The sequence below is a fragment of the Psittacula echo genome (genome assembly GCF_963264785.1).
Source record: "Psittacula echo genome assembly, chromosome: 9".
Taxonomy (NCBI): domain Eukaryota; kingdom Metazoa; phylum Chordata; class Aves; order Psittaciformes; family Psittacidae; genus Psittacula; species Psittacula echo.
Window position 1 is genome coordinate 6,664,394 of NC_137745.1, and position 27,786 is coordinate 6,692,179.

Consider the following 27,786-nt stretch of genomic DNA (forward strand, 5'->3'; position numbering starts at 1 on the left):
GCACCGAGGAGCTGGAAGCTGCACAGCCACGCATTCCCACAGGAATAACAGGGGCCAGTGATCACGGAGAGCTGGGTGTCCTGCACCCCGGGTGAAGAGAGCCCAGCTGACACGTCGGACCATGGGGGCAGCTCATGGGAAGAAGGTAACGGGGCAGTTATATTCAGGGATGTTGGAGCGGTGGCGGAATGATGGAGACAGCACCATCTGTTCACATGGTGCTTGTTTTGCCAGTAAGGCAGCTGATGGCAGTGAGGGATTAGAGGGAAAGGACCTGCTCCTGGGTGTGGGTGTCACTTATCAGGGCTGGATTAAGTAATTGCACCTGATGGGCTGAGCATCAGGGCTCTCAGGACAACAAGGAGGGGATCAGAGCACTGCAATGGGTCAGGGAAAGTTTGGCTTTCTGGGAAGGAATAGCAGGCTTGCCCTGAGCACATCCAGCAGCCTGCAGGCTGTCTCCCACAGATGCAATGCAGAGTGAGCACCAAGTATTTCTTGATTGCCACCATCTCCCTCCTGGGACAGGGAGGAACTGGTTCACGTAACACCCATGAGCATCTTCCTCTCCTCCACATCCCCCAGGAAGAGCGGTCAAACAGCTCTGAAAGGAAACAGGGCTTTATGGAGTCAGAGCCATGCTGAGGCAGCCAGAGACGGTTGTGCTGAGGATGCTGGTTGATGTTATTTTGCTTTCACATCTGATGACATCAGTGCTAGAGATGCATCATCACTCTCCAGTTGTGATGCCCTGATCCTGTATTAGACTTCTGTAGCTTGTCTCACAGTTTAAAGAGAAACACACTCATGCACCACACTAAGTCATTAACTTCTACTGCAACGAGGACAGCAGTGATCCTTTGCCGCAGGAAGGACCCTATTTGCTCAGCTGAGCATGGTCTGTGGCCTTCAGAGCCATGGGCACATCCAAGCCTTTTGGAAGCTTGCAGACCTGCTGGGCTTTCTCCCAAAACCAGAGCTAGACACTGCCTCAGGTGAAACACTCAGAAAAGCAACCCACTGGCCAGTGTTATCAACTCTCAGAAGGAAATCAGGACTGATGTGGGACTAGTAAACATTTATCTTATTTTCCTGGACCTCAGAAAAGTGCCAGGTACAGGAGGTGTTGCTCCCAGCCAGCTCCTGGCTTCTTCTACAACCATTCGAGATGCTGATGCTGCACTGGATCCAGCACACAGGGAACCACAGTTGTTCCTGGTGCTCAGGGCTACAGCAGCACACCAAGGAGGAGCCACACTCTGCCCATATCTAATCCCAGACCTTTGCTCACGTGGCCATGATGTTCAGGCCTCGGCACATTTGTACAGGCATTACTGAAAGCAAGGAATAAGCTGGTTAAGTCAGGGTTGTCTCAGTGCCACCCGGTTCAGCCCTGCTGCATACAAAGCCATCTATGTCAGCATCCCGACCCCCAGACCAGATGGTTCTTGGACAGCTTTCCCCACTGCTCCCTCTTTCTGAAACACCACCATCCCATCACAGCCCAGCACTGAATGGCCTGGCTTTGAAACACTCCCTGAAGGTTGGGCTCTCCCATTGCACCAGCTTGCTGGCAGCTCCAGAAAGTGCCAAAACAGTTTTACTTCTATGGGCATCAAAAAGCCAGACATTTCACCTCAATTTCAGCCTCCCAAATGTTTTCTGGGTTGACAAAAGCCTGTGCTACCACCCAGCTGGTTCGGAGCAGGGATGTCTGACTGGCAGCGCCCGTCAGTGCTTTATCCTTAGGCTGAAGCTAATGAGGGATTGAAACAAGACAACTCCTGCTGCATTTCCAGGGCGGGCATGCAGAGCAGGCTCCAGCCCTTTCCAAGGACCAGATCTGGTCCAGGTGACAGGCAGGAAAGCTTTCCTTCCCCAGACCTTGCAGAATCAACATGGCTCAGGGCATACAGAACTGCCAGGCATGACCCCATGCACCAGCTACATCCTAGAGGACCCACATGGGAGCACAGAGCAGGAGGAAGGCTCAGCACCCCTCACCAGCACTGCCTGCATTAGCAGTCTCAGCTGCACCCCTTTTAATTTTATACCAGAGCAACACTCCAAGAGGATTACAGTAGTGGATTGTGGAACACAAGGCAATTCCCAGCTCCACAACAAAAGGGACTGGAAAGGCTGCCAGCATGGCTCCAAGGACGTTTCTACTTTCAAAGGCTGCAGCTGCTCAAAAACAACCTGTTCTGGTATCACCACTGCCTTGTGAGTCCAAGCCAATAGCAGGGCTCCAGCAAGAGAGTCCTCTGCAGGGGTACCCTTTGCTTCAAGGCAAGGACTATGATACGAACTGGTTCAGGAATGCTGCAGAGCTGGTGCCGATTCCTCTGCTCTGCAGAGCACCAGTCCCACTGGGCACAGGAATCCTGGTAACATCTTCTAACCACAGCAAACCACTCTGCAAGTGCTCCCAGACACCCAGGCAGGTTGCAAGGGGGTTGTCTCCAGGCACCGGCACCTCTCCACTGATTTCCTCCTTGGTTCCTCAAGGCAGGGTTTGCACAGTGGCTGTTTCCCCAGGGAGAGTTCACTGTCCCCGAATTCCCAAGCTTGTCAGTTTACAGTAATGTCAGATGAGCTGAGATTAGCCTTGCCACTGAGCAGGGAGCTTTGCTCTGAATTGGTTTACAACAAGAGGCAGCATGCCAATGCCAGGGAGAGAGGCTCTATTTGTTCAGGCAAACCACAGTACCTGGCTGCCCATGCTGAGAACTGGGGCTTTGAGAGCATCCTTTAGAATTCTTCATCTGAGCATCACAGGACAGGACCAGCATTTCTGGGAGCTGCTGGTGGGATTTCCTCACAAACAAACCTCACCCACTGGCAAGGGTTATCCCCATGGCCTTGCCAGAGACATGCTTTCACCTGGTCTTTCATTCACCCTTCTCTTCAGGGTACAAGGAGGGTGGCTCAGGACACACACCATGTCCCTCAGCCACCCATGGCTGGTCCAGGCCACAGTCTCACTTCAGACCAACTTTGACTTCTGCCAGGTTGCTCCACCAACACACTTAACTGCACTTCACGGTTTTTCTTACCAGCGATCTCATGTTATTCACACAATAAGAGAGGTGAAAGTTGCAAAAACAAACACTTCCCTGCCAGAATAAAAAGCAAAGCCTCAAAAAAAATTCCATGCAAAAGGGCGAGAAGGGGACTAATCGTTTTGCTCTGCCCCTCATTAGTAGGAGGAAGCTCTCAAACAGTTAAATAAGTGCTATTGCCTTTTCAGCAGCTCTGCTGTGTGTAATAGTAGGGTAATGTTTCTATTGAGCATCTCTGTAGAAGTCAGACTTCTGTCTGACTTCAATTTTGTCTGTCAGAAGGGTCTCAATCTTAAAAAGGCATCTGCCTGCTACTGTTACAGGGCAGGGAGAGAATAAGAGATGAAAGTTGTGATTTTTTAGGGTTTTCCACCCATCCTGAAGGAGGCAGGAAGCAGTAGTTGCATTTTCCCAGCATCACTTAATGCTGAGCAAGGGATTCCCTTCCCCAGGCTCCCACACAGGTAAATACCTGAAAGCACACATCCCTTTCATGGAACTAACCTTGGCAGTTCAGTTCCAATACATCCTGCTTGGCATCACCGCAGCACCAGATACACACATGCAGGGAGCAGAGCTCCAAAATGCCAAGACAACGTTTAAAGGAAAATTTTGAAAAAATGTACATTATTAAATGAAAGATCCAGATTGACCAAAAAGTTGTTTCTTAACATTCATGAGCTCAGAAGCTCTTATCCCAACTACAAAAGCCCTGGGCCTTTGTTTTGGAAAGCACAGGAGCAAGTAAGGCAAAACAAGAGGAGCTGTGTCTGTGGCTGGCAATTTATAATGAGACAGAAAAGGGCTGTTTCATGCCTTGCAGCGCAGCACAGCACAGGGAAAAACCTGCCATAAGGGGACCAGCACAGTGGCTGTCCTGATACAGGAACACCAATCACACAAGGCCAAAGGAGGCAGCCCCTGGACCTGTCATCACCAGCATCTTCCCTTTAGCTACTGGCATGAGCAGCAGCTGGAATTGAAATTGCTTCAAAAATTAGATGAGGAATAAGTCCCAAATTGATCCCAGAAGGGGTGGACCATGGAAAGACAAAGACGCATGAAACACTGCAGCTTGTGATACCCAGGAGAGGCTCCATGGTTCAGAAGCCCCTCTTACATGAGAGGGGATATTACAGGCTGGGATGCCGCAGCCCCATGGTGCTCCACAGACCAGCTGGCACAGCAGGATGTTCCTGGCTTTCCCCGACAGCTATTTCAAAAGGCCGGTAGCCAGTGCCCCTGTGTCCTGGGTTCAGCAGTAGCAGTCATTTTTCTCCTTCTTAGTAGCTGTGGTTTTGACTTTTGGCCTGGGAACAGTGCTGACAACACTGATGTTTTTAGTTGCTGCTCAGTAATGTTTACTCTGACCAAGGACTTTCTCAGTCTCATGCTCTGCCAGGGAGGAGGGGAAGCCGGGAGGAAGCAGAGACAGGACACCTTACCCAAACCAGCCAAAGAGGTATTCTATACCCCAGCACGTCATGCCCAGGACATAGAACTGGGGGCAGTTTCCCAGAAGGGTTACATCACTGCCGGGGTCAGGCTGGCTATCGGTCAGTGGGTGGTGAGCAGTTGTATTCTCTTCCCTTGTTATTTCGCTTATCATTATTATTATTAGTGGTAGCAGTAGTGGTTTCTGTTACACGTTAGTTACTGAACTGTTCTTATCTCAACCCGTGGGAGTTATTCTTTTGATTCTCCTCACCATCCCTCCGGGAGGCAGGGGGGGAGAGAGACTGCGTGGCTGAGTTTAAACCATGACATCCTGCCAGTTCTTTCAAGGCATTCCTGTGCCCAGGCTGTACAAGAGCCCTTGAAGGGACCCTGCCTGTTCTGCTGCTGGAGCAGCAGCCATCCCCGCTCTCTGGCCAGGGCTGCCACCCTGCTTTCAGCAAGAGGGGCCACGAATACCAAGCAGAACAAGTCCCACCGACAGCCACTGAATGCCACCAGTTGTTTGGTGGCACTGGCCCAGGGAGCAAAGCCAGGACTCAGATGCTAATTGAGAACCAGAATGATTCAGTGTCCTGGAGCATCACAATGCTCAAGGAGAAGGGTTTGCCTGCACCAAGGCTTTGTTCAGAGCAACAGGAATGAGAGCTGATGACTTTACACAACAGGAAAACCCCCTTAAGTGCCTCATGAGAGTGGGGAGATCACTGATGAAAAGCCCATTTCTGAGAAAAAATAACATGCCCTGAAAACAACAACTCAGGCTCACAAGACAGCAAACACTTGTAAGTTTTCTCATCTGTTTGACACAACACAGCCTAGCATGGAAGAGCTGGGGCAGAACTGGTCCCAGAAACTCCACGGAAGCCCTCTAAGGCAACATTATCTTGCCTCTTCTTCAACCCTTTAACACAGCTGGTGACATCTGAGAACTCTGATTAAACAGAGATACTGCTCCAGGGTTTTGTAGTTTTCAAAGAAAGTAAATGCTGCAGCATCTCATTACAGTAGGCTACTCTAGCTCCTGGAAAGAGATCACAGTTTTATTTCTTACTTCTGCACAGCACAGCACAGCACAGCACAGCACAGCACAGCACAGCACAGCACAGCACAGCACAGCACAGCACAGCACAGCACAGCACAGCACAGCACAGCAACCCACTCCCTACCTCCAAAGGAACAAATGCTCTGGTCCTGAGAGGGCTTATATGGACTCGGTGCAGGCGGGAACTAATTTGGACACAGCTGCTCCAGCTTAAGGCTCTGTGTTTCCCCACTGCTGCTTCTGCAGCTGCACTAGATCAGCAGCTTGTATGCTGCACCCAGTCACACCAGTCTGTGCATGGGAAGCTGTGATACAGGGGTTTGATCCATGCTGAAGCTGCTGGGCAGGATGCAGATGCTGCTAGCCCCTCCAGAGGACAGGCAGAGGCTGGCCAGTACCAGTCATTGCTGCCTGCATGGCTTCAAAGGAGCCATGGAAGAGTGCTCAGACTGAAGGGAGCTGCACAATGCACTAACGGGAAGATCGCTGCATAGGAAATGCAGCAGCTCCCAGATCCGGGAAGGCTCAGCAGCCCTCAAATAAAAATGGATGAAAGCAATTAAAGGCTTTGCTGCTTCGCTCCTCTCCTGAGGGGCTTGTTCAAGTGGCACCTGCTGCCTCTTCATGAACCCTGAGCTAACAGGCATGCCTCACCTCTTCCTCCATTGCCTCCTCTATTAGCAGCCTGTGGTGGTGGGCAGCCTGGCAGGTAGCATCTCAGCCCAGGTAACAGCCAGACCTCCTGCCTTTTGGCCTCTTCCCTTTGAGGTCTGCTCCAGGACCTGGCTCGCTGCCGGGTGCAGGGAATAGACCACCCCACTTTGCCTCTCCAGCTGCTACCAGAGGTGCCTAGGGAATTTCTGCCCTAAACGTCATTTTTGCAAGCCAAGGACCAATCCTAGTGACCCTGGGCAGACAAAAAGCACGACAAGGTTGTTGTCAGAAGAGCATATTTTGGATACAGAACTGTCCTTGGCCCCTGATACAGTCCCTAGTTTTGAAACGGAGTAATGATGCCAATGCAGCCTGGCAGCTCTAGGACAGTGTGGCACACTGCCAGAAACAAATACTGTCCCCATAAGTCATGTGGCATAAGCTTCACTTTTGCAAAATACCATTCTTCAAGGCACTTTAGAGTGTCTTAATGGTCCTTCTGCAGCATGACAGCAGTTTGCTCCAAAACTGCTGAAGTGCTTTTGTGCCAGTGACTGATGTGCTTCCTATGTAGTCAGAAGCATCCCCAGGAGCAGTAGAGTAGTCTTTCACATCACCAATGGTACCACAACTCCAGCACAGAGCAAAATATAAGCTCCTAAGACAGGTAAAGAGTGGTTTATCCATAGCAACAGCTTAACTATTGCTAACAACGTTGAGGTGGGCGATGCAGATAAGGAGGGTGAGAATTTGGCTTTGTGCTGGCATGAAGCAGCATTATGTGTTCTGCACATTGCTAAGGACCAGATTAAAAAGCACTGAACTGCAGGCGAGGATTTCCTTAGGACCAAGGGAGAACAGCACGTCTGTCAGCACCTGATGCTGATGGATGGATGGATGCACTGCTCCAGTCTGTGCTGCAGAGCTGCCAAGAAGCATGCGCTTCACAGTGGGATGTCAGGCTTCACAGTCAGCTTGAATGCTGACAAATGAGCCTTGCACATCAGCTGCCATGGGGCTGATTGCCCCTTGATTTTGACACTGATTGCCCTCATTAATCTGCAGTAAGGTTTTGACTGAGGTCTGGTGCATCACACTTCATCTCCCCATCCACAAGTCATCCCCTTGCAGCCAGGGAGCAGCTTCAGTGGGGCTCCCTGCCTCAGAGCTGACAGCCCCAGGGAGCTCCCCTTCCCATCCTGCTGCTTCCCTGCTTTAGCTGGTCTTTGCACTTTGTTCTGGGCAGCCTGTGTGAAACCAGACTCAATTTTCCGGTGTTCATGGCCACGGAAGGGCTGTGCCAGCCCTGTTGCGAGGATCTGGGAGGGGAATGGCATTGGTGACAAAGACAGGAGGAGGTCAGCGCAGTGCTCATCTGTGTCAGATTGTGTTTTCTTTATGAATAAAATAACACCAAGTGCTATTGGGATCATTTGCAATTTTCCAGTCGACTAGGCAGCAAAGTAGCCACCTGCCTGCTGCTCACATAGAGCTTCAGTAACGTGAGCCTGGTCCCAGATCCAGACTGACAGAGAGCCTGGACTAGTTCTGAAAGCCTAAATTTACCAGTTGATGCTGTCAGACCAAGGCTGTTGGTCACCCTTGAGAGAGTGGCCACGAACATCCACCCTCAGCTCTGCTTTAGCCCAAGAAGTGCTACAGAACTGTAGAGGTCAGAAGAGTGGTAATGAAATGTAACACCAATAACTTGATATTTCATAAAGTCCTTTGCAATATGATAGTGAAACCAGCTATGGTTGTGGCCAGGGATCAGGAGTAACACAAGATGACAGCTTCAATTGAAAACCTACTCATCCTGGGGAAAGTGTGCATGGAGGGATGGACGAGGGGGCCAGGGAGTGATTGGGCTCATCTGGAGCATGGAGCAAGCTCTGGGTGCTGTGATGTTTCAGAGACCCTATTCAGAACCCTTTTCATGACACAGGCAACACCATGGCAGAAGATTTCATAGTTGCTGGCTTGAGAGCACCAGGATATGCCTGGACATTGACTCCTGGGTGCCTGCCAGTCCTGACTGCAAAACCTGCCAAAATAAGTGTCCCATAATGAGCTGAGAGCAGAGGAATGTGCACAGTTGAGCTCCCTGCCAGGGAGTAACCCATTGCTCTGCCCCTACAAGACAGAAGAACCCCTAGTTTCTCACAACAGCCCCTGTAACAGCTACATCATGACCACCACAGGGAAGGCAGAGCCAGCTCTGGAGGGAGGAGGGTGTTACACTGCCTTTTACAGCCCTCAAGATACTATGGAACTTCATCCAAACTGCAGTACTTCCTCCAGCCAAGGCCAGTGGGGACTTAGCAGGGCTATTAGGCAGTGGGGCATGCTGCTGGCTTTCTCTCTTTAACAAGAAAGCGGTATCATCTCAGCAAGCATGCACCAGTTTGTTGAAACCAATAAGCCTCAACATCATACATGGGAAGACTTTGCAGCAGAACAATCAAGCTGACAGATTTTTGTGCACTGACATCACAGATGGGAAAAAGTCTCACTAATCCTCAAAAGTTTCTTCCAGTGGATGGTTTCATTAAGGTCTCTGGATCAGTGCCAGCTGCTGCAGAGGAGCACAGATAGACCAGAATTCAGCAAAAATGCAGGAGATTTGGGCAACACTTTAGACAGTATCTCAGCATCCTGGAGCATATAAGAGGTGTTTTCATACAGAGCACCAGGAGCAGTAAAGGGGTATTTGGGGCTAATTGTAAGCAGTGGTAGAGTTCAGTTCAGCTAACCTCTAAATCACTGACGTGGTTTAAGCCCAGGCCATATATTAGAACCACACAGTCTACTTTCCCCCCCACCCTTTCTTCCCCCCCCTCCTGGAGGGATGGGGAGGAGAATCGAAAGAATGCAACTCCCACGGGTTGAGATAAGAACAGTCCAGTAACTAAGGTATAACACAAATCACTACTGCTACCACCAATAATAATGATAAAGGAAATAACAAGGGAAGAGAATACAACACCTCACCGACCGGTATCTCGCCCCCACCCAGCAGTGCTCTAGCCCTTCCGGGCAACTCCCAGTTCTACATCCTGGGCATGACGTGCTGTGGTATGGAACACCTCTTTGGCTGGTTTGGGTCATGTGTCCTGTCTCTGCTTCCTCCCTGCTTCCCCCCTCCCTGGCAGAGCATGAGACTCACAAAGCCCTTGGTCAGAGTAAATGTTCTGACCAGCAACTGAAAACATTGGTTTTATCAGTACTATTCCCAGGCCGAAAGTCAAAAACACAGCACTGCACCAGCTACTAAGGAGAACCAAAAAAATGACTGCTACTGCTAAACCAGGACAATCACATTTTGTGGGTTCTTCACACACAGAAATGCTGGCTTTCATCTGCCAACCATCAATGCCTTGTTCCAGTCTGAACTTCTTTCACAGCCTCCAGGTTAAAGCAATAAGACTATTTTAATCAATTGATGTGTTCATTTATTGAATATCCATGTCAGCAGCTGCTACAGCACCTTATGGACAAAGTACCTTTCCCTGAGCCCATCAACTCCCAAATAGGTTGGGCAACTTCCAGCCCTGTTAATTGTGCCTCCCTCCCAAAACCAAGTCTGTGGGAGAGTCACATCCGTTCTCAGGCTGGGTGGCATTTTGTCCACTTTAATACCTCTTTATTACCGTGATCTGATTGCAGCAATTTCTTGCCTAATTTATTATCTCAGACTTCAGCTACAGTGCAATATAGATGCTATGATACTACACCTTAATGGCACCTGCACTGATCTGAACCTGCCTGAAACCATCCTTGTCGCCCTTTCCGTGGCTCATGGTCTGGCCATGCTGACAGCTAATCTCCCTAACTGCTTTCATCAAAGCACAAATATGGTCCAAAATTACCAGCCATCAATTCTGCTACAAGTACATATTAGGGCACCCACATGCAGAAGTAACACTGATTGATGGTTTGTACATGGAGGCTGGCTTTAAGCTGCAGTAGGAGCATTGCACTCTCCAAGTGGGAAACTATGGAGGAGGATACCTGCTAAGAGCTGGTGGTACAAAGCAGAACTGCCTCCATACATTTGGATCTCTTTGTGCAAAGGAGTCAGGGCCAGGAACGGTCCTGCTGGGATATAATGATGCCCAGGATGTTTAAGAGTAACATAGAATAGTAAAAGTACAATATGAAACTACCTACTATTTATACTTCATGTTGCTTTGTTGCATTTAACTCCACTAATTCCAGCTCATGTGCTGGGTGCCCTTACTGACATGGTCTAAGCAGGCTGGGGATCCCAGAACGAGCTGGTCTGCAGGTTGGAAGCGGTACCTATGCCCATAGGCAGTGTCTCCAGGACCCTTCCTCTGTTACTGAAGAAATTCCCTGGCATGGTTGCTGCTGGCACTGATGGAAGCACCAGGTGGACTTGGGGCAGTTCCTCCTTCATCCTTCAGGATGCCTGGATCTGTCCTGCTCACCAGCAGAGGGGTGTAGTGTTACCATCCAATGACAGATTTTATTACTACTTCTTACTCCTAGATGCAGTCACACTGCACACAGAAGTGTTTTTCACATGGAAATGGGAAGGTTTGGGAAATAACAGACATTTTCCACCCATTTACTGCAATACACGCTCCCCGTCTGTGACAAATGAAGTCTTCTGATTCCATTCCCCTCCCCAGCTGTCAAGGACAGAGTTCCATAACCCACTTTGTCCCATGGAGAGCAGGCAAAAGTCTCTATCATCTTGGCAATCATTAACTGCCCCCTGTGAGCTGGGGAGGAGCAAGAAGCCGTTCTGCTCTGCAAACACACTAATGGCTCGAGTGCAGATTAGCAGAAGTGTGTTTCCAGCCACCTCATGCCACGGAGGTGATGGGGTATCAGGGACCAGGCAGAGCTCTGACCAGCCTACATGTCCCCTGCCCTTGGCTTTGCCACCACCAAGGTCACCACCACAGTGCAACCAGAATAACTGAAGGGACTTGCATGAAGTTTGTGCTTGGGGCCGCAAGGGGTGGGAGGGCAGGCTGGGCTGCCCAGTCCCCATCACCACAAGCAGTGCCTCAGCCAACATCTAGCATTAACCCAGCAGGAAATGTTTAACCAGCCTCCAGGACCTCCCTGAAGCAGGAGGTGAAGCCCTGTCTGCCTTCAAATCCCAGCCCTGGGTGACTTCAGTGGGGCCAGCATTTTGTCTGTGGATCAGGAGCCTGGGCATGACTGTCAGTGATGCTGCACGCCCAACCCTGTGCTGAGAGTGGAGATTTAATAAAGATACAGGCAGGCAGGGCCAGGCAGGGCTGTCTGCTCTGTAATTCACAGCTTGCATCCAGGCTCCTTGGCGCTGCGACCAGGTGGACAACAATCCCACGCTGATGGCAGCTTTATCTCACTGTCAGTGCCTTCACGTAGTCTGGCTGCATTACACAACCATGGAAAAGCCAGTATTTGTGTTGGGTACTCACTTGGCACGCCTGGGGTTTTAAATACACAGAAGATGTGTCTATACAAGAAAACTATTGTGTGCCACAGCAATTGGCTGGAGAAGTGACAGCCAGCATCAAACATCACCAGCAAAGTTACCCAGCAGCTAAAAGTCAATCTAATGTACAGTCCCAATAATGAGGAGCTGGCTGTGGGCTCCTCCAGAGCCATCTTCCTCATCCCAGAATTTCTTAATTAACTATACAGCCACCCATCAGTGACACTCCAGGTCCACATTCAGCACTATGAATGTTATTTTATCTTTACATGACATTGGATGAAAAAACACATCCCTTCCTCAAGCAGGACAAAGTCCCAAGAAATGAGTGCTCTATAGCTACGCATGTCAGAGAGCTGTGCTGGAGCCATTTCAGAGCTGCCCAGCTCATAGGACAAGGGGGAATGGCTTTAACTGGACAGAGGGAGATGAGATGAGCCCTTAGGCAGAAGTTCTTCCCTGTGAGGGTGCTGAGGCGCTGGCACAGGGTGCTCAGAGAAGCTCTGGCTACCCCATCCCTGACAGTGTTCAAAGCCAGGCTGGACACAGGGGCTTGGAGCAAGCTGCTCTAGTGGAAGGTGTCCCTGCCCGTGGCAGGGGGTTGGAACTGGATAAGCTTTAAGGTCCCTTTCAACACAAGCCAGTCTGGGGTTCTATGATACTGCCAGCTCCTGGCACTGGGACTCCTCTGGGATCACTCTTCTGGGGGTGATACCTCCAAACAAGACCCTACCTGCAAAACCCCTGCCGCATTCACAGCAACATAGGGACATGCCGGGCACAGCAGATGCAATGAGTGATACTGGAATGAGCTCTCCATGTCACCTTCTCCTGGAACATGAAGCCACTGAATAAGAAACATGGGTGCAGTGAATGACACAACTCCTTGTCTGCAGAAGCCACTCAAGATAAATATCACTGAGCAATCAACTGTCTCCACACAGTAACCTTCAGGGAGCTCCAGGGGGAATACAAAGGCTTTTTGTTGATCCCAAAGATTCAGAAGCACAGGGTGAAATTGCTTACCAATTCACATAGCAAAGAGAATTGCTGTGCAAGGAGCTCCTAGAAAAACATCTTTGCCATGAAAAGTCCTCCAAGACAGGAGGACATAAGCACACCACAAACCCACTTCCTTGCAGAGAGAAGCCCAGATGTGCAGCAAGTCAGGCACTAGTGTGTGTCAGACAGAAATATGTCCATAAAATTTAGCTGGCTTTTTCCCAATGGATTTGACTCAGTCAACAGCAGCTGTTCATGGATCACAGCCCTTTTCCACTCCTGCATCTACCAGTCATAACCACACACAGGAGCTCAAAGCATGTTTAAATTGATGCTCTTTTCCCCGTTTGACGTGCCTTCAGTGAACTCACAACACCAGGTTTTGAGCTTTAGCTTGTTTAAAGGCAGTCCCAGGGAAGCAATATGGATGTACATCCATCTCTTTCGGTTCTAGATTGAGTCAAATTCTTTTTTGGAGTTTGCAATGGGTAATGTGAGCAGAATCCGCACAGCCACAAAAAGCTCACGGGCTGCGAGGCAGGTTGCAGTTTGAGGAGACAAACTGCACAGTCTCCCCACTTCAAGCCCTCTCATCCACCACATCCTTGATCTAGGGGCAAAAGCTGTGTGAGATCTTCAAAACCCTGCCTGTATCTATCCCACGAGTGGTTGGATTGAGCTGACCATGCTTGTGCAAGCACATGCATGCACACACCACACACACTGGGGAATGCAGACCAGCCTGCCTCTCATCTCCTGCATCTGATGCTCCTGCATCTGAGGCAATTAAATTTAACAGCTGCTGGTCAGGAAATTAAAAATAATTATAATTTTTTGAAGTCTCCAATAGCAAGTGACCAGCAACTCCTCCTGCATTTCATCTCCTGTAACAGAGCAATACCTGCACAGTCCTTTCCCATTTCTTTCTTGTCTTTTCTTCCAGAAAGAATACTCCCTTCAGCCCAAGTGTCCAAGTGTGAGCAGAAAGCCCAGGAGTGGTGGCTCAGGTGAGTGCCATCAGCCCTGGCTGCCCCACGGAGGGCTTTGCAAGGAGAGTTGGGAGAGGCTGGGGCTTCTCTTCACACCCGGCACTGCTGAGTCCTTGGCTGGAAAACACAGCTGGGGAGAGGGAAAATACTGGGATGTGGAGAGGAGCAAAATGTGGAGAGGTGAAAATAAGTGAATAAGCATCCCTCCACACCTGTGGCAGCCTGGACTCATTCTCCAGATCTTCACAGGGCTGGAAGCATCAGGCCAGGACATGATTGTGATGGTGTGTGCACCCATGGGTGCTGCAGCATGTGAATGTGGCTGGGTAACATGGCAGTGCCCCCCAGCTTCCCTTATCCTTTTCCTCTCGGTAGAAATGGTTTCATCCCATCCCTGCCCACCTCCTGAGGCCAAAACACTGGTCATCTGTAGGCTGGCACAGGGTGACCTGGGCAGAACTGGACTGCAGCACCCACCTAAGAGCCAAAAGGAGCTGCTGGGGTGGTTTAACTCCTTCTCCTCCACCAGCTTTGCAGCCTCTGGTTTCACAGGCCATGGCAACTCAGGGACAGTAAACATGATACCTCCAGCCACAGCAGTGATGTGGACAAGATGCCAAATCCAGGCAGCAGCTGCATCTCAGCAGGGTGAGATCTGGCAGAGTGATGCAGCAGCATCACACAGCCCTGGTGCCACCAGGATGCCCATAACCCCACTCAGGGGCTGCTGCTCCCCCTGCATCCCCTTCCCCATGGGGTGCAGCCAGTGCTCCCCCTGGCCCTGCAGCAGTTGGTAGATGACAGGGTGTTGCAACACACCAGGGAATGATCACGATAACTGAAGCGGTTGCCGCGGTGCCAGGCTTGGCTCTTGCAGTGGTTGCTAAAGAGAGTGGGCGTGTGGCTTCCTCTGGGCTGATCTGATTTCTCTGGGAGCGTGGTGAAGGCACACTTAGGAGGAACCGTCCTCCGTGGAGCACAGACAGGACCTCTGCACCGGCAGCAGTGCTGGGCATGCACAGGACTGTTTGCTTTTGCGGGGGGGGGAAACTATTACCTTGTTCATCCATCCCGGGAAAACATTGTCTGGCAACGAGGAGCAAAGGGATCAAGTTTGGAGAGTGGCAGAGAGAGTGAGCACCGGTTGCTGCCAGCCATATTCCATCCCTCAGCATGGTACCTGTGGGGTGGTGACAGCGGTGGGGAGGGAGCACCAGTGCAGCAGCCACCTCCACGTGACTCCATCCCTGCTCCCACTGAAGAGACCGGGCAGCTCCATCGGACCTGGCCATAAGTCCCACAGGTGTGAGCCGGGCAGGAGCAGAGCCATGTCATGGGGCACAGGGCAACACTTGCCACCGGGGCTCTCCAAGGCCACGCTGCAGAAATCAGGTAAGCCCCAAGCACCCCTGAGCTGCGCCAGGGGGTCTCCGCTTCTCTGCTGGCTCCCAATTGTAGGAAGCCCCCATGGGATTAGTCTGTGCTGCATATATGGTTGAACACAGTGACTTTGGACCCTGGTTTAAATGTTATTTGAGATATTGTGTTACTTTAATACTTCAGTAGCTGGTTGAGAAGCTGCCCTTCTGCTTCTGCCTTTCAAAATGGACCTGTATCCCACAGGAATTCCCTTAGCTGCAATTCAAACCTTCTTGGAGAGTCATTGGGCTGGACAGGGGGCACTTGCTAATACAATCCATGCAACTCAATGTGGGAGGATTTTCTCTGCATTCCACGAAATACCTTTGAGCTACCTTAAGACATTCATTAATGATTGATGCATGTCTCTGTCATAGGCAGGCAAATGTGCAGGGCAAATATTGATGAGATATTAAAAGTAAGTTTGTGATTATGGAGAAAGACTGCTAAGTATCTGTCACTGCTTAACAAAACTAAACATGCTGCTTGCGAAAGGCATGGGACTGATGTCCCTTGGTGATTGCTAACAGAGTGGGACCCCAGCCCTGTTATCTTTGCTTATCACAGTCCAAGGTAATTAAATGAAATGATTAACCAGCACACCCAATCCTGCCTTCCTGCAGGCAGAGGGGAGCTTGCTGCTGCCCGACTGTACAAGCACTTCCAGCATTACCTAACCCAAAAGAGGGAACCAGTAACTTCTGCAAACCAGAGAGTTCAGCTAGCCCCAGGCCTGCCTGGATTCCTCTCTTTCAAACACACGTGTGTGAGGGCAAAGCTCAGTGGGTGACCATGGTGACACCCAGGATCCTTTGCATTTTGGGGTGATGGTGGAAGGTAGTGTATGAGCAGTCCAGGCTGAGTCCAGTGCCCGCTCTGTGCCCCCCCTTAGGTTGGCATGGTGCTCGGCAAAGGTGGGCAGGACTGGGGGCAGTGGCTGGACTGGGCAGACTGGTTACAGTGGTGGGAGAACACTGGCTGTACTGGTGGGTAGCCCCATCCCCAGCATGTGCTCATCAGGGAGGTAGAGCAGGAATAGTGGTTATGTGTGACAGCGGTGCTGGGAGCTTCAAGGCTGCGTCCCCTTGCCTCATTCCACATCTCCATTAGGGATCTTTCCTTTTCTGACCCCTTGACCTCATGGGGGTTATCCCTGAATGCCAGGGCTGAGTGAAGGCAAGGGGACCAAGGGTATGCAAGCCTGCTGCCCGGAGGCAGCCTGTTGATAGCTGGGAACTGCTTCCCATGGCAGCCACATCAAGTTACATTCATCCTATTGCATTATAACTACCAGAATTAGCCTTGCTTAATTATTTAAAAGTATAGATTAAAAGCAGACAAAGGCTCTTTGCCTCCTTTCCAGAGCACACGTATCATTTTTTGGTGATACGGTCGTCTCGTGACAAGCAAGGGGGAGCATGGCAGGTCCATCAGTAAGAGATGCTCCTGAGTTGCCGGCACGGCAGAAACAAGAGAGGAAAGTCACAGTGAGGATGGGAGCTGGTATCATCAGAGCATTAAGCCACAGCAGTCATTAAGCTAATGTGAAGGAATGGCAGATATTTTATTCTGGGTTTGACTGTGTAGCAGCCACACATGGATTACTTGGGGCAGTAGAGTGTGTTTTGCAGGTTTGGCTGTGGGGACTCACCCATCACTCACCCAGGCTTCCAGGACCTGTGAGCCTCCCCTCAGAGAGCATCATTTAAGGGTCATCATTTAAGGCTAGGTTGGATGGGGCTTGGAGCAACCTGCTCTAGTGGAAGCTGTCCCTGCCCATGGCAGGGGGTTGGAACTGGATGAGATTTGAGGTCCTTTCCAACCCAAACCATTCCATGGTTCTATGACCTAACCCTCTAAAGCTGGAATCTAGGTGCCTTACTCTACCCTCAACCTATCAACCATGCAGAAAGCAGCTTCCAAAATCAAGTGCCCAGGTTTGAAGTTAAACCACTTGTCCTCCCAGCAGGAGATCCTCCAGCTATGCAGTTGCACACCCAGAAGCTGTTCTGGCCACATGAAGCTTTGGGGCTCACAGAGACAGATATACAATTGTTTTCCTACCCCATGATACCACTCCCAGCTATTCTGTGTTTCTGAATTACAATTAACATTAGGAAAATCACATAAATTAGCAAACCCCATCAATTCCAGAATCCAAAATTACAAACTTTCAGCTTCATTATTTGTAAGTCTTAATATACAGCAGGACCTTTTCTGCTATTACACTCTTATGGGCAAAGGTATAAGACTAAACCTCAGCTCCACATCAGACAGTGAAAATACATTGACTGAAAGCTCATGTTCTAAAATGAAAAAAACACCAATCTGACCTTTTAGGTAACAGATAGAAGTGTGTGTGTACCAGTGCTTAAAAGGAACTGAGGCTAGTTTAAAGATACCATGCTCTCCCCTGTTCCCCTTCAGGAACCCTCATCCTGGGGAAAGGAGGGCTCCCCAGGGAGCAGATGCCATAGTCCAGAAAAGGGAAGGCTTCCCCATGATTGCAGTTAAATATGTCAGAAACTCACAGCATTTCCTAGGCTCAGGTTCCTTGTGTAAACAGCTCAAACAGGCTGTGCTGACCCATGCTGAGTGTGTTGGTTTTGCAGTCGCCTTACTTGTAAGATGCGTATGACCAGCTTCTTTCAGCAGCCCTTCCTTAATCTGTTGGTTCTTTAAAAGAGACGCATTCATGAATAAACCCCAGGCATCCAGAAAACCAGCGGTTCTTCTCTGTAGCCACAGTTTTAAGTGATCATTTCTGTCCTGAAAACAGTCCCTTGAGTCAGTGGTTTTACAAACCCAGACCCAGAGCTCTGATCCTGGGTGTCCTGAAGGTGTTGCTCAGTCTCATCCCTTCTACCAAATAACAGGACCTTAAAAGGGTTTCACAGAATTTACAAAGTGCAATATCCTCTGAGCTTGAATCCCATTTGCAGAATAAAGCTTGCTGCCTGTTTTTATGTGGATGGCACTTCACAGAGGCCCATCTCTGCCCAGGAAGGGATGCCCATTTTAACAAGAGTACATTTTAACAAGAGCAGTTTGGTCATCATCTGCCCTGAGATGCTCAAGTTGGAAAATCAGTCCTTAAATGACACAGCAGAAATAAAAGACTGTGAACTACATTTGCTTTATAGATTTCACGTAAAGTGAAGTGCTGGCACAAAGAGCAGTGTCAGCAAAAAATGGGGGTGTACTGCTGCACCCCTATTCTCCCAAGCAGTCACAAGTTGAGAGGAGCCCAGACCTCCATCCAACAGTTTTGGATTAATTTTGTTTTCAATCTCTTTTGATTTTCCCTTTGTGAAGAACAGGCTGGAGCCATGCAGGCAGCTGTAAGCAGAGCTGGACCCCTGTGGTTACCTGCCCTTTCCAAGGCTGTTGCTAATCCCCTTAACATTCCTGAGGATTATTTCCATCCCACCAGGATGGTGGAACAGGCTGCCAGCCGCAGCGCAGGGAGCAGCACATGGCACACAGTCCGGATGCAGAGGGGCTCACAGGGCAACCCACCAAGAAGAGACAAATCACTTAATCCTAAATAAATGCTCTGTGAAGGGCACGTCCTCCAAGTCAGGGAAAACCAAAGAGCAGCAGCAGCAAAGGGAAGCATAGCTCAGCTCTGGCAGTGATCAAGCACCTGTGTCCAATGCCTGTCCCTGGGCATGAGTCAGTTCAAGCAGCCCATTGTGTTTTATGTTCCTAGCAGGGTATACTTAATGCATTATTTGGAACATTCAGGTTTTCAAAGGAACTTCATGTTGTACCAAACCTGCCTGATACTCTGTGCCCCCAAATATTGGAGCTGAGTATAATCAGAAGTGTAAACAGTTTGCCCCAGGATTGCAGACTGAGGATTTTTATCACAAGTTTCACAAGGAAGTGGGGGATCTATAAGCATTTCCAGGTGGTCTGAGCAAGAATTCGGGCTTCGCTTTAGGTCAGAATTGAGCAAGATGCTACAATGTCACTTTTCTCCTCCAGCCAGTCCCACACCCTAGGGAAGGAGGGTGGTTGATCTGGGACACCTCAAAGATACTAATATTCTCTTTGGAGTCTCCTAGAAAACTAATCAAGACTGGGAGCTCGTTCCACAGCTAAGGCTGGGAGTAGATATAAAAGTCCATATATCTGCCAGTAGCTCTGGCCTCCTCATCCAGGCAGTCTTGCTTTTTCCTTACAGACAAGTCACTTTGGCCAATCTCCTGTAAGGTACCTTTCCTAGAAGCCACAGGCTTCTAGATATGAGGAAAGGGAAAATATTCAAAAGCAAGCAAAAGACTGAGTAAGCTGAAGCAAACACAGCTATGTTTTATAAGCAACACTCCAAAGCAGATGTATTTAAAAGGTCACGCTGTTTTTCTGAGTACAGCAGAGGGTATTAAAATGCACATGTATTCTTTATTGTTCATCTCTTGCCAAGAACAATATAAAAATGCCTACCACCTTTTGCTGATTTATGATGGTGGCCAAAGAGGTGCGAGAGAAGAGCCTTGTTCATTGATCTATGGCTGAATCATGAAAAAAGAGACATCTGGCTGTAAATCCACTGCAGAGACCTGGCTTGATTTATACCTCCAGCACTATAAATAATGACAAAAAGCAGCCTGATAGCAGTCTGTCTGCCCTTACAGAGACATGAATTACATCAGGTCTTGAAGATGATAGATCTACAGGAGAAACATTTTGCACTGGGTCCCTATCTGCCAACCTGCAGCAGAAGGGATGCCCTGTCCTTATTCCCAGCATGACCCCAAGTCATGTTTCAGATGCACCAGGATTTTTACATTCTCATTTTTCTTTTCCTGCTCAATGAAAATGAAGGCATTCCTTGAATTGTTCCAGACTAAGGCCTTCTGAAGTTTTAAAATGCTGGTTTTGTAACGAGGTTCAAGGCTCCTTGCAGTTCCTATTAGGGACAAGGTCGAGGCTTTGACTTTGTCCCCAAAGCAGCAATATGAGCCAAACCCTCAAGGCTGGTGTCTGCACACCCCTAGACACATCTAGCACAGTGAAAAGCAAGCTCAGAGCTACCTGCTGTGTTCTGGCTCTTGCAGCATCATTCAGGCAAATTGCACTCATTGTGAGGACTTGTGCATACTGATTTAACAGCCCTGGCCAGAAATGCTTCCAGTCAGTTTCAGTTCCTCCCATTTCCTCCTTCCCAGTATTTTCTTCAATTATACTGGTTTCAGGGAAAAGTTCCCCATCTGCCTCCAGTAAATAGGGTTAGATTGCTGCAGTCTGGAAATAACCATGTTGACTGATTCAAAACCTCCAGCCTCACCACTGTGCTCCTCCAAAATGCTGCATAAGCAGGGGGTCCCCGAAGCTGGTGTGGGGAAAAAGTGGTAGGGAGAAGCTTCTGATCATCCTGTTGTCTGGGAGGGTGGAAATAGCACAAGACCAACCTGAACGGCTGGATGACACATTGAATAGCATTGTACACTACTGGGTATTTAGCCCTATTGTGGATGTGGGACAGCCTGCCCCAAGCAAATCTCCTGGGATCTGGGTCTTGGAAGCAGGGAAGAAGGGACTCTCATGAGCTACAAAAGGAAACCCATACATCATGGAGGAAGGGGAAAACAGCACTTTATAAGTAGCAGTGCTACACCGGTGCCCCAAGAGCTAGTACATCTTAGCAGCAGGGCCCAGGAGCTACATGGTATAGAAAGAAAGCCACTGAAGTTACTAGAGTTACAGCCATTTACAGTATCTCGCTCACTGCACGTTGCATTATCCCCTGGCACAGCACAACAGGTAGATTTAGGATGGACAAATCCAGGATCAATACCAATACCCCCCCAGCTCTTCTGATGTGCACAGCAGGATTTGGTATCCAGCGCACAGCAAGTGCAGGCATCTCTCTCACTGGAGGCAGCTCTGATCTAAATGATAGGACAGGAACAGTAAGAAAAGGGCAGCAGGAGATCACAGTGACGCTGAGGCTAGTTTGTCACTATAGCTGTCCAGAAACGGTGTTTCCATTAAAAACACCTGTCAGTTTATTTAAGTTACTCCATGGAGAAACTTTTTTGTTTGAAGAATGAAGACATTGCTTTGCCATTTGAAATGGGAGCTCATTCATTTCATTCATGCCAAAACAAACCTTTGCTTTTGTACCTTCCTTCCTTGGCTTTTGTCTGCCTCTTCTCCTATGAAAAAAAGACCAAAAAAGGGAAGTAGAAGAAAAAAAAGATGTTTTCTTATAGTTCAGAGCCTGGCTTTCATCCAACAAAAATTAGCCATGAAATTGTGCTGCCTTAACCATTGGCTGTTCTTCAATCCCTGCATCCCTCTGGAAGGCAATGCTGAGCCCCCAGTTTCAACCTGTGGAGTCCAGCCCTGCAGGTGTTTGAGTCAGCCTGGCGCTTGCCATCAAACAAACATCAAACCACACCACCTTCCCTCTGCCAGCACTGATGTATGATCCTAGAGGAAAATAATTTGATACAAGAAAGCACTGGTTCCAGCTTCCAAGTGCCCTTTAAATATGTACCGAACTATTCACCTCAATTACACTTGTGTAATGGGCTCTGATTTGTTTTCCTTTGTTCCCCAAGCAGTAGGGCACTGCCCACATTAACATTTAATGAGAAGTTGTTTGATACTGAGTCATTTCTTCAGCACAATTCCTTACACAATTCTGTTTGATTGCAATCCACTTCACATTTGATAAGTACTTATTGACTATGAAAGAATAACCTAGCCTGCTTTCTCTTGCCTTCTGTTTTGTTGATTTCTGCTTTAAAAGAAAGGGCTTTATTCCTTTTATACATGAGATTGCAATAAGGGAATGAGGCAACATTACTGAACAACTGTTTTCCTGGCTGTTCCACCAACCCATATAGCTTCACACTAGGCCCCTAGAAATACTGTAGTATGACACTTGGAGACATGGAGCTGTCTATACCCTTTTCCTGGGACTTTTTGTTCCTACTGGTAAACTTCCAAATTGTTCAAGTGAATAGTCAGGAATAAATTGCTCTTTCTGAGCCCCTGATTAGATCATACACTGAATAATTGTTGGCAACCCCACTGTGCTCTGTATTTAAAGACACAGCCCACTGCATGCTGTTTGTCTTATAACTTGTGCTTTGCACTCACTTTATATAGGGGTTTTTGTAAAGGGGAAATACAGAGCACTTAGAATATACAAACAGTGAACATGCCCTGTGGTTTTCCTGAAATCCAAGTTGCCATCACTTCCAAAACAGTGGGCTCTTGCTCTTACATCCACAACATAAAAATTATTACAGCACGATCACATACTGCATGGGCAAATTATGCTTTTCTTAGCCTTGGGCTCAATCCTGATTATTCAGCCAGCAGGATATCAGCAAAACCTTTCCTTGACAAGAGGTTTCAGACACAGCAGCACTTCTTTAGGCTTATGTTTTGGAAGCCCCTCAAACCCCACAGCATCCCCTTGTGCTAAGGGAACGACAGCCCCAGCCAGCAGGACCAAACCCGCAGCTCAGCACAGGCCACATCCATGGCTGTTTTAAGTGTCAGTTAGACCTATCTTGCATTAATTAATCCTTGGCACTAAACACTACAGGCACTAAAGCAAGCAGCTGGCAAGTGATTTCAGTGATCTAATTCTTAAATGTCTCATCAACAACACAAAGGGAATATGTTTTAAAGCCTCTAAAAAACCCTCAGCAGCACATGGAGGCACGTGCATGCAGACACTGACACGGATGTCGAGCAGCAGGGCAGGCACCATCTCTTCTCTTGTCCTGCTCAGGGGAGGAGAACTCCAGGGATTCCCACACCACAGCAGGGAGAGACTTCTCATGCAAACACCTCTCTTTTCTTCCAGCATCAATGTACACTGAAATACAGCGGGAGCAACCAGACAGTGGGAATATCCTGACTCACCCAGACTACACAGATGGAAACCCGGACCTCATCAAACCTAAAAAGCTCCTAAATCCTATAAAAGCCTCGAAGAGCCACCAAGAGCTGCACAGAGAGCTGCTGATGAACCACAAAAGGTAAGAGATGCTGGAGCGGTCTGAGAGGTGCTGAGCCATCAGAGCTCAAGTGCCAGTGACAGCCTGTGAGTTGGAAGGGCACAATAAACCCTTCCACTTGCAACCAAACACAGTGTAGAACTTGCTGTAGCCCTTTCTTCTTTTCTCTGATGTGACAGTTTGTTTCAAACCAAAAGCAGAACGAAAAGCCCCCTGCTCACCCCTAAGCACCAGCTAGCACTTCTTGGAGCTGCTTGCTATTTCCACCCACCTGGATCCCCCAAGCACCAGAAGATGCAAGGCATCCCTACAGTCACTTTCTTGGTGTCCTACATGTTTTCTCCCTGGTCCTGGTTTTTCTCTCTCCGTCACTGATTTGCCAAGTCCCCAGCAATGTACAGCATTCCTGTGTGCTTTAAGGCCAACTCAGAGGCAGTAAGAGGTGCAGGTTGGATGGAGACATCGAAAGGGAACACAGCAGGGTGAGATAATCTGTACAAAGAGGAAGCTAATCACTGTCTCCCTAAAATTCCAACAGGTAAAGATAGGCTAGAATCCACATTCTTGACCTCTTACCCCATCACCTCAATTTAAGTCTTTAAGGGTACAAATACAACACCAGAAAAATTACATCAGTGACTGAGAACCTATAATCACATCGTTATTTTGCAGCAAATGTTAGAACATGAGTGCAATAAAAGTATATTCAGTTCAGAGGCTTTTAAGCACAGCAAGAAATCTGCTGGCTTTATATTGGCATTTTCTGAACATGCTGAAACACTGTGACATGATAGCACTTTGGCCATCTAAAAAGGAGCACAGCCTCTTCAAAAGGGTACAGTCATCACGAGAACCAGACACACATTTAAACTCAGCAAACAATCAAGACTGGCAGCAGGGTGCATTAACCAATACTGGCACTGCCTGGGCTTGGGTTTGATTTGATTTTCCAAAAATCAGAAGAATTACAGGGCCCAAACCCAGGCTGTTCTCCAGCATCAAGGCAGAGGTAATTAAATCAGCCAGATATTTTTAAAACACTCTGGCTTGAGAGTGACCATCTCCTGCCTGGTGATGCTGCTCAGTGTAAAGGCTCCCTCATCAGCACTGACTTTGCTCTCACAGAGCAGTTATTTCAGTCTGAGTGTGATGGAATCAAGAAATCCCTGCAATGGAGGGAGCAGAGAGGAACGGTGACAGACGAGGTACAGACCCCATGGGCATCAGACTGAGCTGAACTTGAAATAGCCAAACAAAAAGCACATCACCACTTTGTATTCTAGTTCTGTACCTGCCACCATGCTACATCCATCTGTGCCATCACCTCCGCTGCAGCCATCCTGCACTTCCTGACCCTTCTGCTAATAGTCCTGTACATCTCAGACATCAGTTTAAACCCACTTTGGCTCTAGCCTCCAAAATATTATTCAGCAAATATGTGAAACAAACCCTACTGTGAACAATAACCCATCATCACTGGTTTCCTGTCACTCTCAAATCCACCAGTTTTGCTTCCTGCTACTTGTTACTATAGAGGAAGAGAGGGCAGAAGGGGAGAGAGAAGGATCCATGACTTGCTTCTGTTTCTGCTTTGCCATTGTTTTTTCCCCTTAAGCAGAAGAGAGAAGCAACTCAAATCAGCATCTTGTGCAACAAAACTCTTATCTTAGTCAACACCTCTGGGTACTAACAACACAGGCTGACTAAATCAGAGAGTAGTAACAAATCCACAGGCAACACTGCAAGCTGTGTCTCCAGCAAGCCAAAGCAGGTTTGCCTTCTCTGAAGCCTTGGGAAAAGCATTTCTGCAGCATCCAAGCTCCTCCTGCCTTGAAAAACTATCATGAAACCTCTTGGGCCAATGCTGTGGCCACTTTCACTGATGTTGCCATGAACTTTATCCTGTCATAAAGCAAAAAACCCAAATTACAATAAGAAGCATCACTAAATATGCCACTGGAAGGATGAAAGCAAGCCCTTAGCACAGAAATGGGTAAGTCCCCTCCTCGCCTCGAAACAGACCTTCATCACAGGAACACCAAACACCCCACATTTTACAACAGGACTTGCAAATACTCTCAGCCCATTGATTTTAACGAGTGTTAAACCCAGCCCATGAAAGTGGTCAGGTCCCACTCCTTGCATGTAACAGCTTTGGGGTCTCCAACACCTTCTCCTCAAAAATACAACTTCAGTCAATTACTTCCAGTTCTGTATTTTCTTGCACCATTACATACATTGGAGCTGCTGTTGCAGAAGATAGACGTGTCAATGCAATCTTCACCACTTCATAATAATCATTTTTCAGCGAAACTGCAGTTGCAGTAAAGTCTTCCCTCAGCAAATGTTCAACTTCCCAGCAGTTTCAGGTTTTGCTTTTCTCGAGCTAGGGCTCAGCAGGGCAGAAAGTCACCTTTTAGTGAACTTCTTCCATCTCTTTACCATGTATTTACGCCTTGCCTGCACATCCTTGCCATGTCTCCTTCTCTGTGATCCCGTCTTTCACAGAACAGGGCTTGGAGCAGCCCCTATCCATCTGAGATGCTTCGGAGCAGCCCCGCTTCCTCTGGGATGCTTGAGCAGCTGAAGGGGAGCCAGGTGCAAAAGCTCTGGCTTCTAACAAGAAAGGAGGTTTCATTTTGGCCTCGACCCAAACTCTCCATGTCACCAGGGGGATCGTGAGCCCTCAGCTCTGAAACAAAGCAGGGACGCAAAAGGGAGGGACGCAAAAGGGAGGAACGCAACTGCCGCGGCAGTTACTGCAGATCAATGACTACCCCTGCTGGTGGAAAAAAATCGTCATCATTTAACATGCCCTCAACGCAGCTCAATCTGTCACTGACATCGTTAAACTGGCAATAGCAAGGGCCAGGGAAGGTCCCATTTCCACACCCTACCCTGAAAGCTCAATGTAATGACATTAGCAAGACTTCCAGCACCACAAGCCACATACGAGGACAGCAAACTCTCTGCCCACCCAAAACAAGCAACCCCAGGAACCATCCCAGCAGTACGGAAACACTCTCAAAACATTGTGGAAGGATTTGTGGACCAGGTCTCTGATGTTTCTGTTTAGGACTGAGAACAGCTTTGGGGTTTCTGGGCTGTCAGTGCCTACATCCCATAGGATGTTAGTTCTTTTGCCCTGATTGATCTGCTTTTTATTCACAGAGGTTTGAGCTTGGAGAGTAAGCCAGAGCTGCAGCGGGTGCTTGAGCACCGACGGCGAAACCAGCTTATCAGAAAGAAGAAGGAAGAGGAAGAGGCAAAGAAATTGCAGTGTCCTTTTGAAAAAGAGCTATTAAAGAGGCACCAGAGGCTGGATCAGGTAGAACTGGGTTTCCAAGCCATCCTTGGGTTATCCTAATGACCCTGTATGAGGCACAGAACACAGGGGAGATGAGCGGGCTGAGGCTCAAACTGAGGTATAGCTTTGCTATCCCTCCATAAAAGGGGAAACACAGTCCATCCTGTAGCACCTTCATCCTCACGGTTGGATCCACCTTGTTTGTACCACCTCACCCAGGACCCCCACCACACACCACTTGCCCTGGGTCTTCTCCAGGTCCCAAGTGGTGTCTTCGGGGTGTGCTTTGCTGCACCCATCACAAGGGGTGCTCAGGATCCTGGAGTGAGGGGTGAAAGGCTGTGGAAGTGCTGAAAGGTGCAATGCTGCTGCAATCACACCCAGGCTGCTTTTGGGAGCGGTTCCTGTGTGTTCCCTGGCCAAAAATATGCCTGGGAAAAGCAATATGGAGCATAGGTGCTTGTCAGTAGCAGAGCCATTCCCCTGCCCCTTACCCAAACTAGTGCAAGCAGCAAGCAGGGTTGTTGCCACTGAAAATGAAGTCATTCCCTGTCCTACTTTCAGGTATTTGCACTGCAAATGGATGAAACTAGTTTATTTAATGAGACAACAGCTCCCTTGCAATAACATCAGGCAAGAGGAGATGACTTGAAAAACCAAAGCCCAGCACTCTTAGAGAAGAACCAGGAAAATGAAAAAGGTGGTTTAGGGACAGATCCATAAAGACTTTGCATATAAAGGTGAAGCACTGTAAGGACTTACCCTTAGATAATAACCTGATGCTGAGAGGTTTTCCCAGGCTTACGGGACCTCCTTTGCTGGGAAGGATTCAAACCTCCTCCTCCACACCAGATCTGAAGTGAAGCACTCCCCTGCTTTTCTGCTGGAGACATTCTCTCTGGAGGAAAACAAAATGAATTAATGTTTCAGTGGGCCAGAGAAAGAGATTCAGGGTGAACATGGCTCTGGTATAATGGTTTGGGAAAAGAGAGCACCCATCTACTCTATACTTCAACTTCGGGCCATAATAACTGGACACCCCTCAATAATGGAGCCTACTGTGTTAACGTAGCTAATGCACTTTTGTCCTTTAATATGCACAGATAACAGTGACTTTTCCTTCTTACAGTTGGAAAAAGAGCAGGAGAAGCAGGAAGACCATGCACCAGAATTCATTAAAGTCAAGGAAAACCTGAGAAGAACATCTACAGTGACTGGGGATGAGAAAGCAGCATAGCTTCTGCCTAAACTCAACAGGGATCCTGCCAAGGCGGGCGCTAACACACACACTCTGACATCTCTGTACATGGTGGACATTCACAGCCACGTTGCTGGGGCTACTCATGGTTATTAACACTTGCTCCAGTAGAAGGCACAAAAAAGGTTTTCCCAGCCAGAAGGTATTAT

The 27,786-nt window shown here is 48.6% G+C and overlaps 2 protein-coding genes across 5 annotated transcripts in view; one reads left to right on the top strand and one right to left on the bottom strand.

Annotated features, from left to right (window-relative positions):
* The window catches only part of LOC308224929 (protein CFAP20DC-like), a 136,910-nt gene that overhangs the window by 76,736 nt on the left and 32,388 nt on the right, over positions 1 to 27,786 (bottom strand). For all 4 annotated transcript variants that reach the window (XM_080625315.1, XM_080625309.1, XM_080625310.1 and 1 more), the window contains one exon: positions 27,142 to 27,277. The gene's annotated coding sequence lies outside the window, so the exon portion shown is untranslated. The remainder of the gene's footprint in view (positions 1 to 27,141; positions 27,278 to 27,786) is intronic.
* Positions 122 to 27,616, top strand: FAM107A (family with sequence similarity 107 member A; the record flags this gene model as incomplete). Its single annotated transcript, XM_080625326.1, has 5 exons — positions 122 to 145; positions 13,620 to 13,683; positions 22,919 to 23,093; positions 26,244 to 26,400; positions 27,509 to 27,616. The coding sequence occupies 5 exons, from the start codon at positions 122 to 124 to the stop codon at positions 27,614 to 27,616; spliced, it is 528 nt and encodes a 175-aa protein (XP_080481452.1).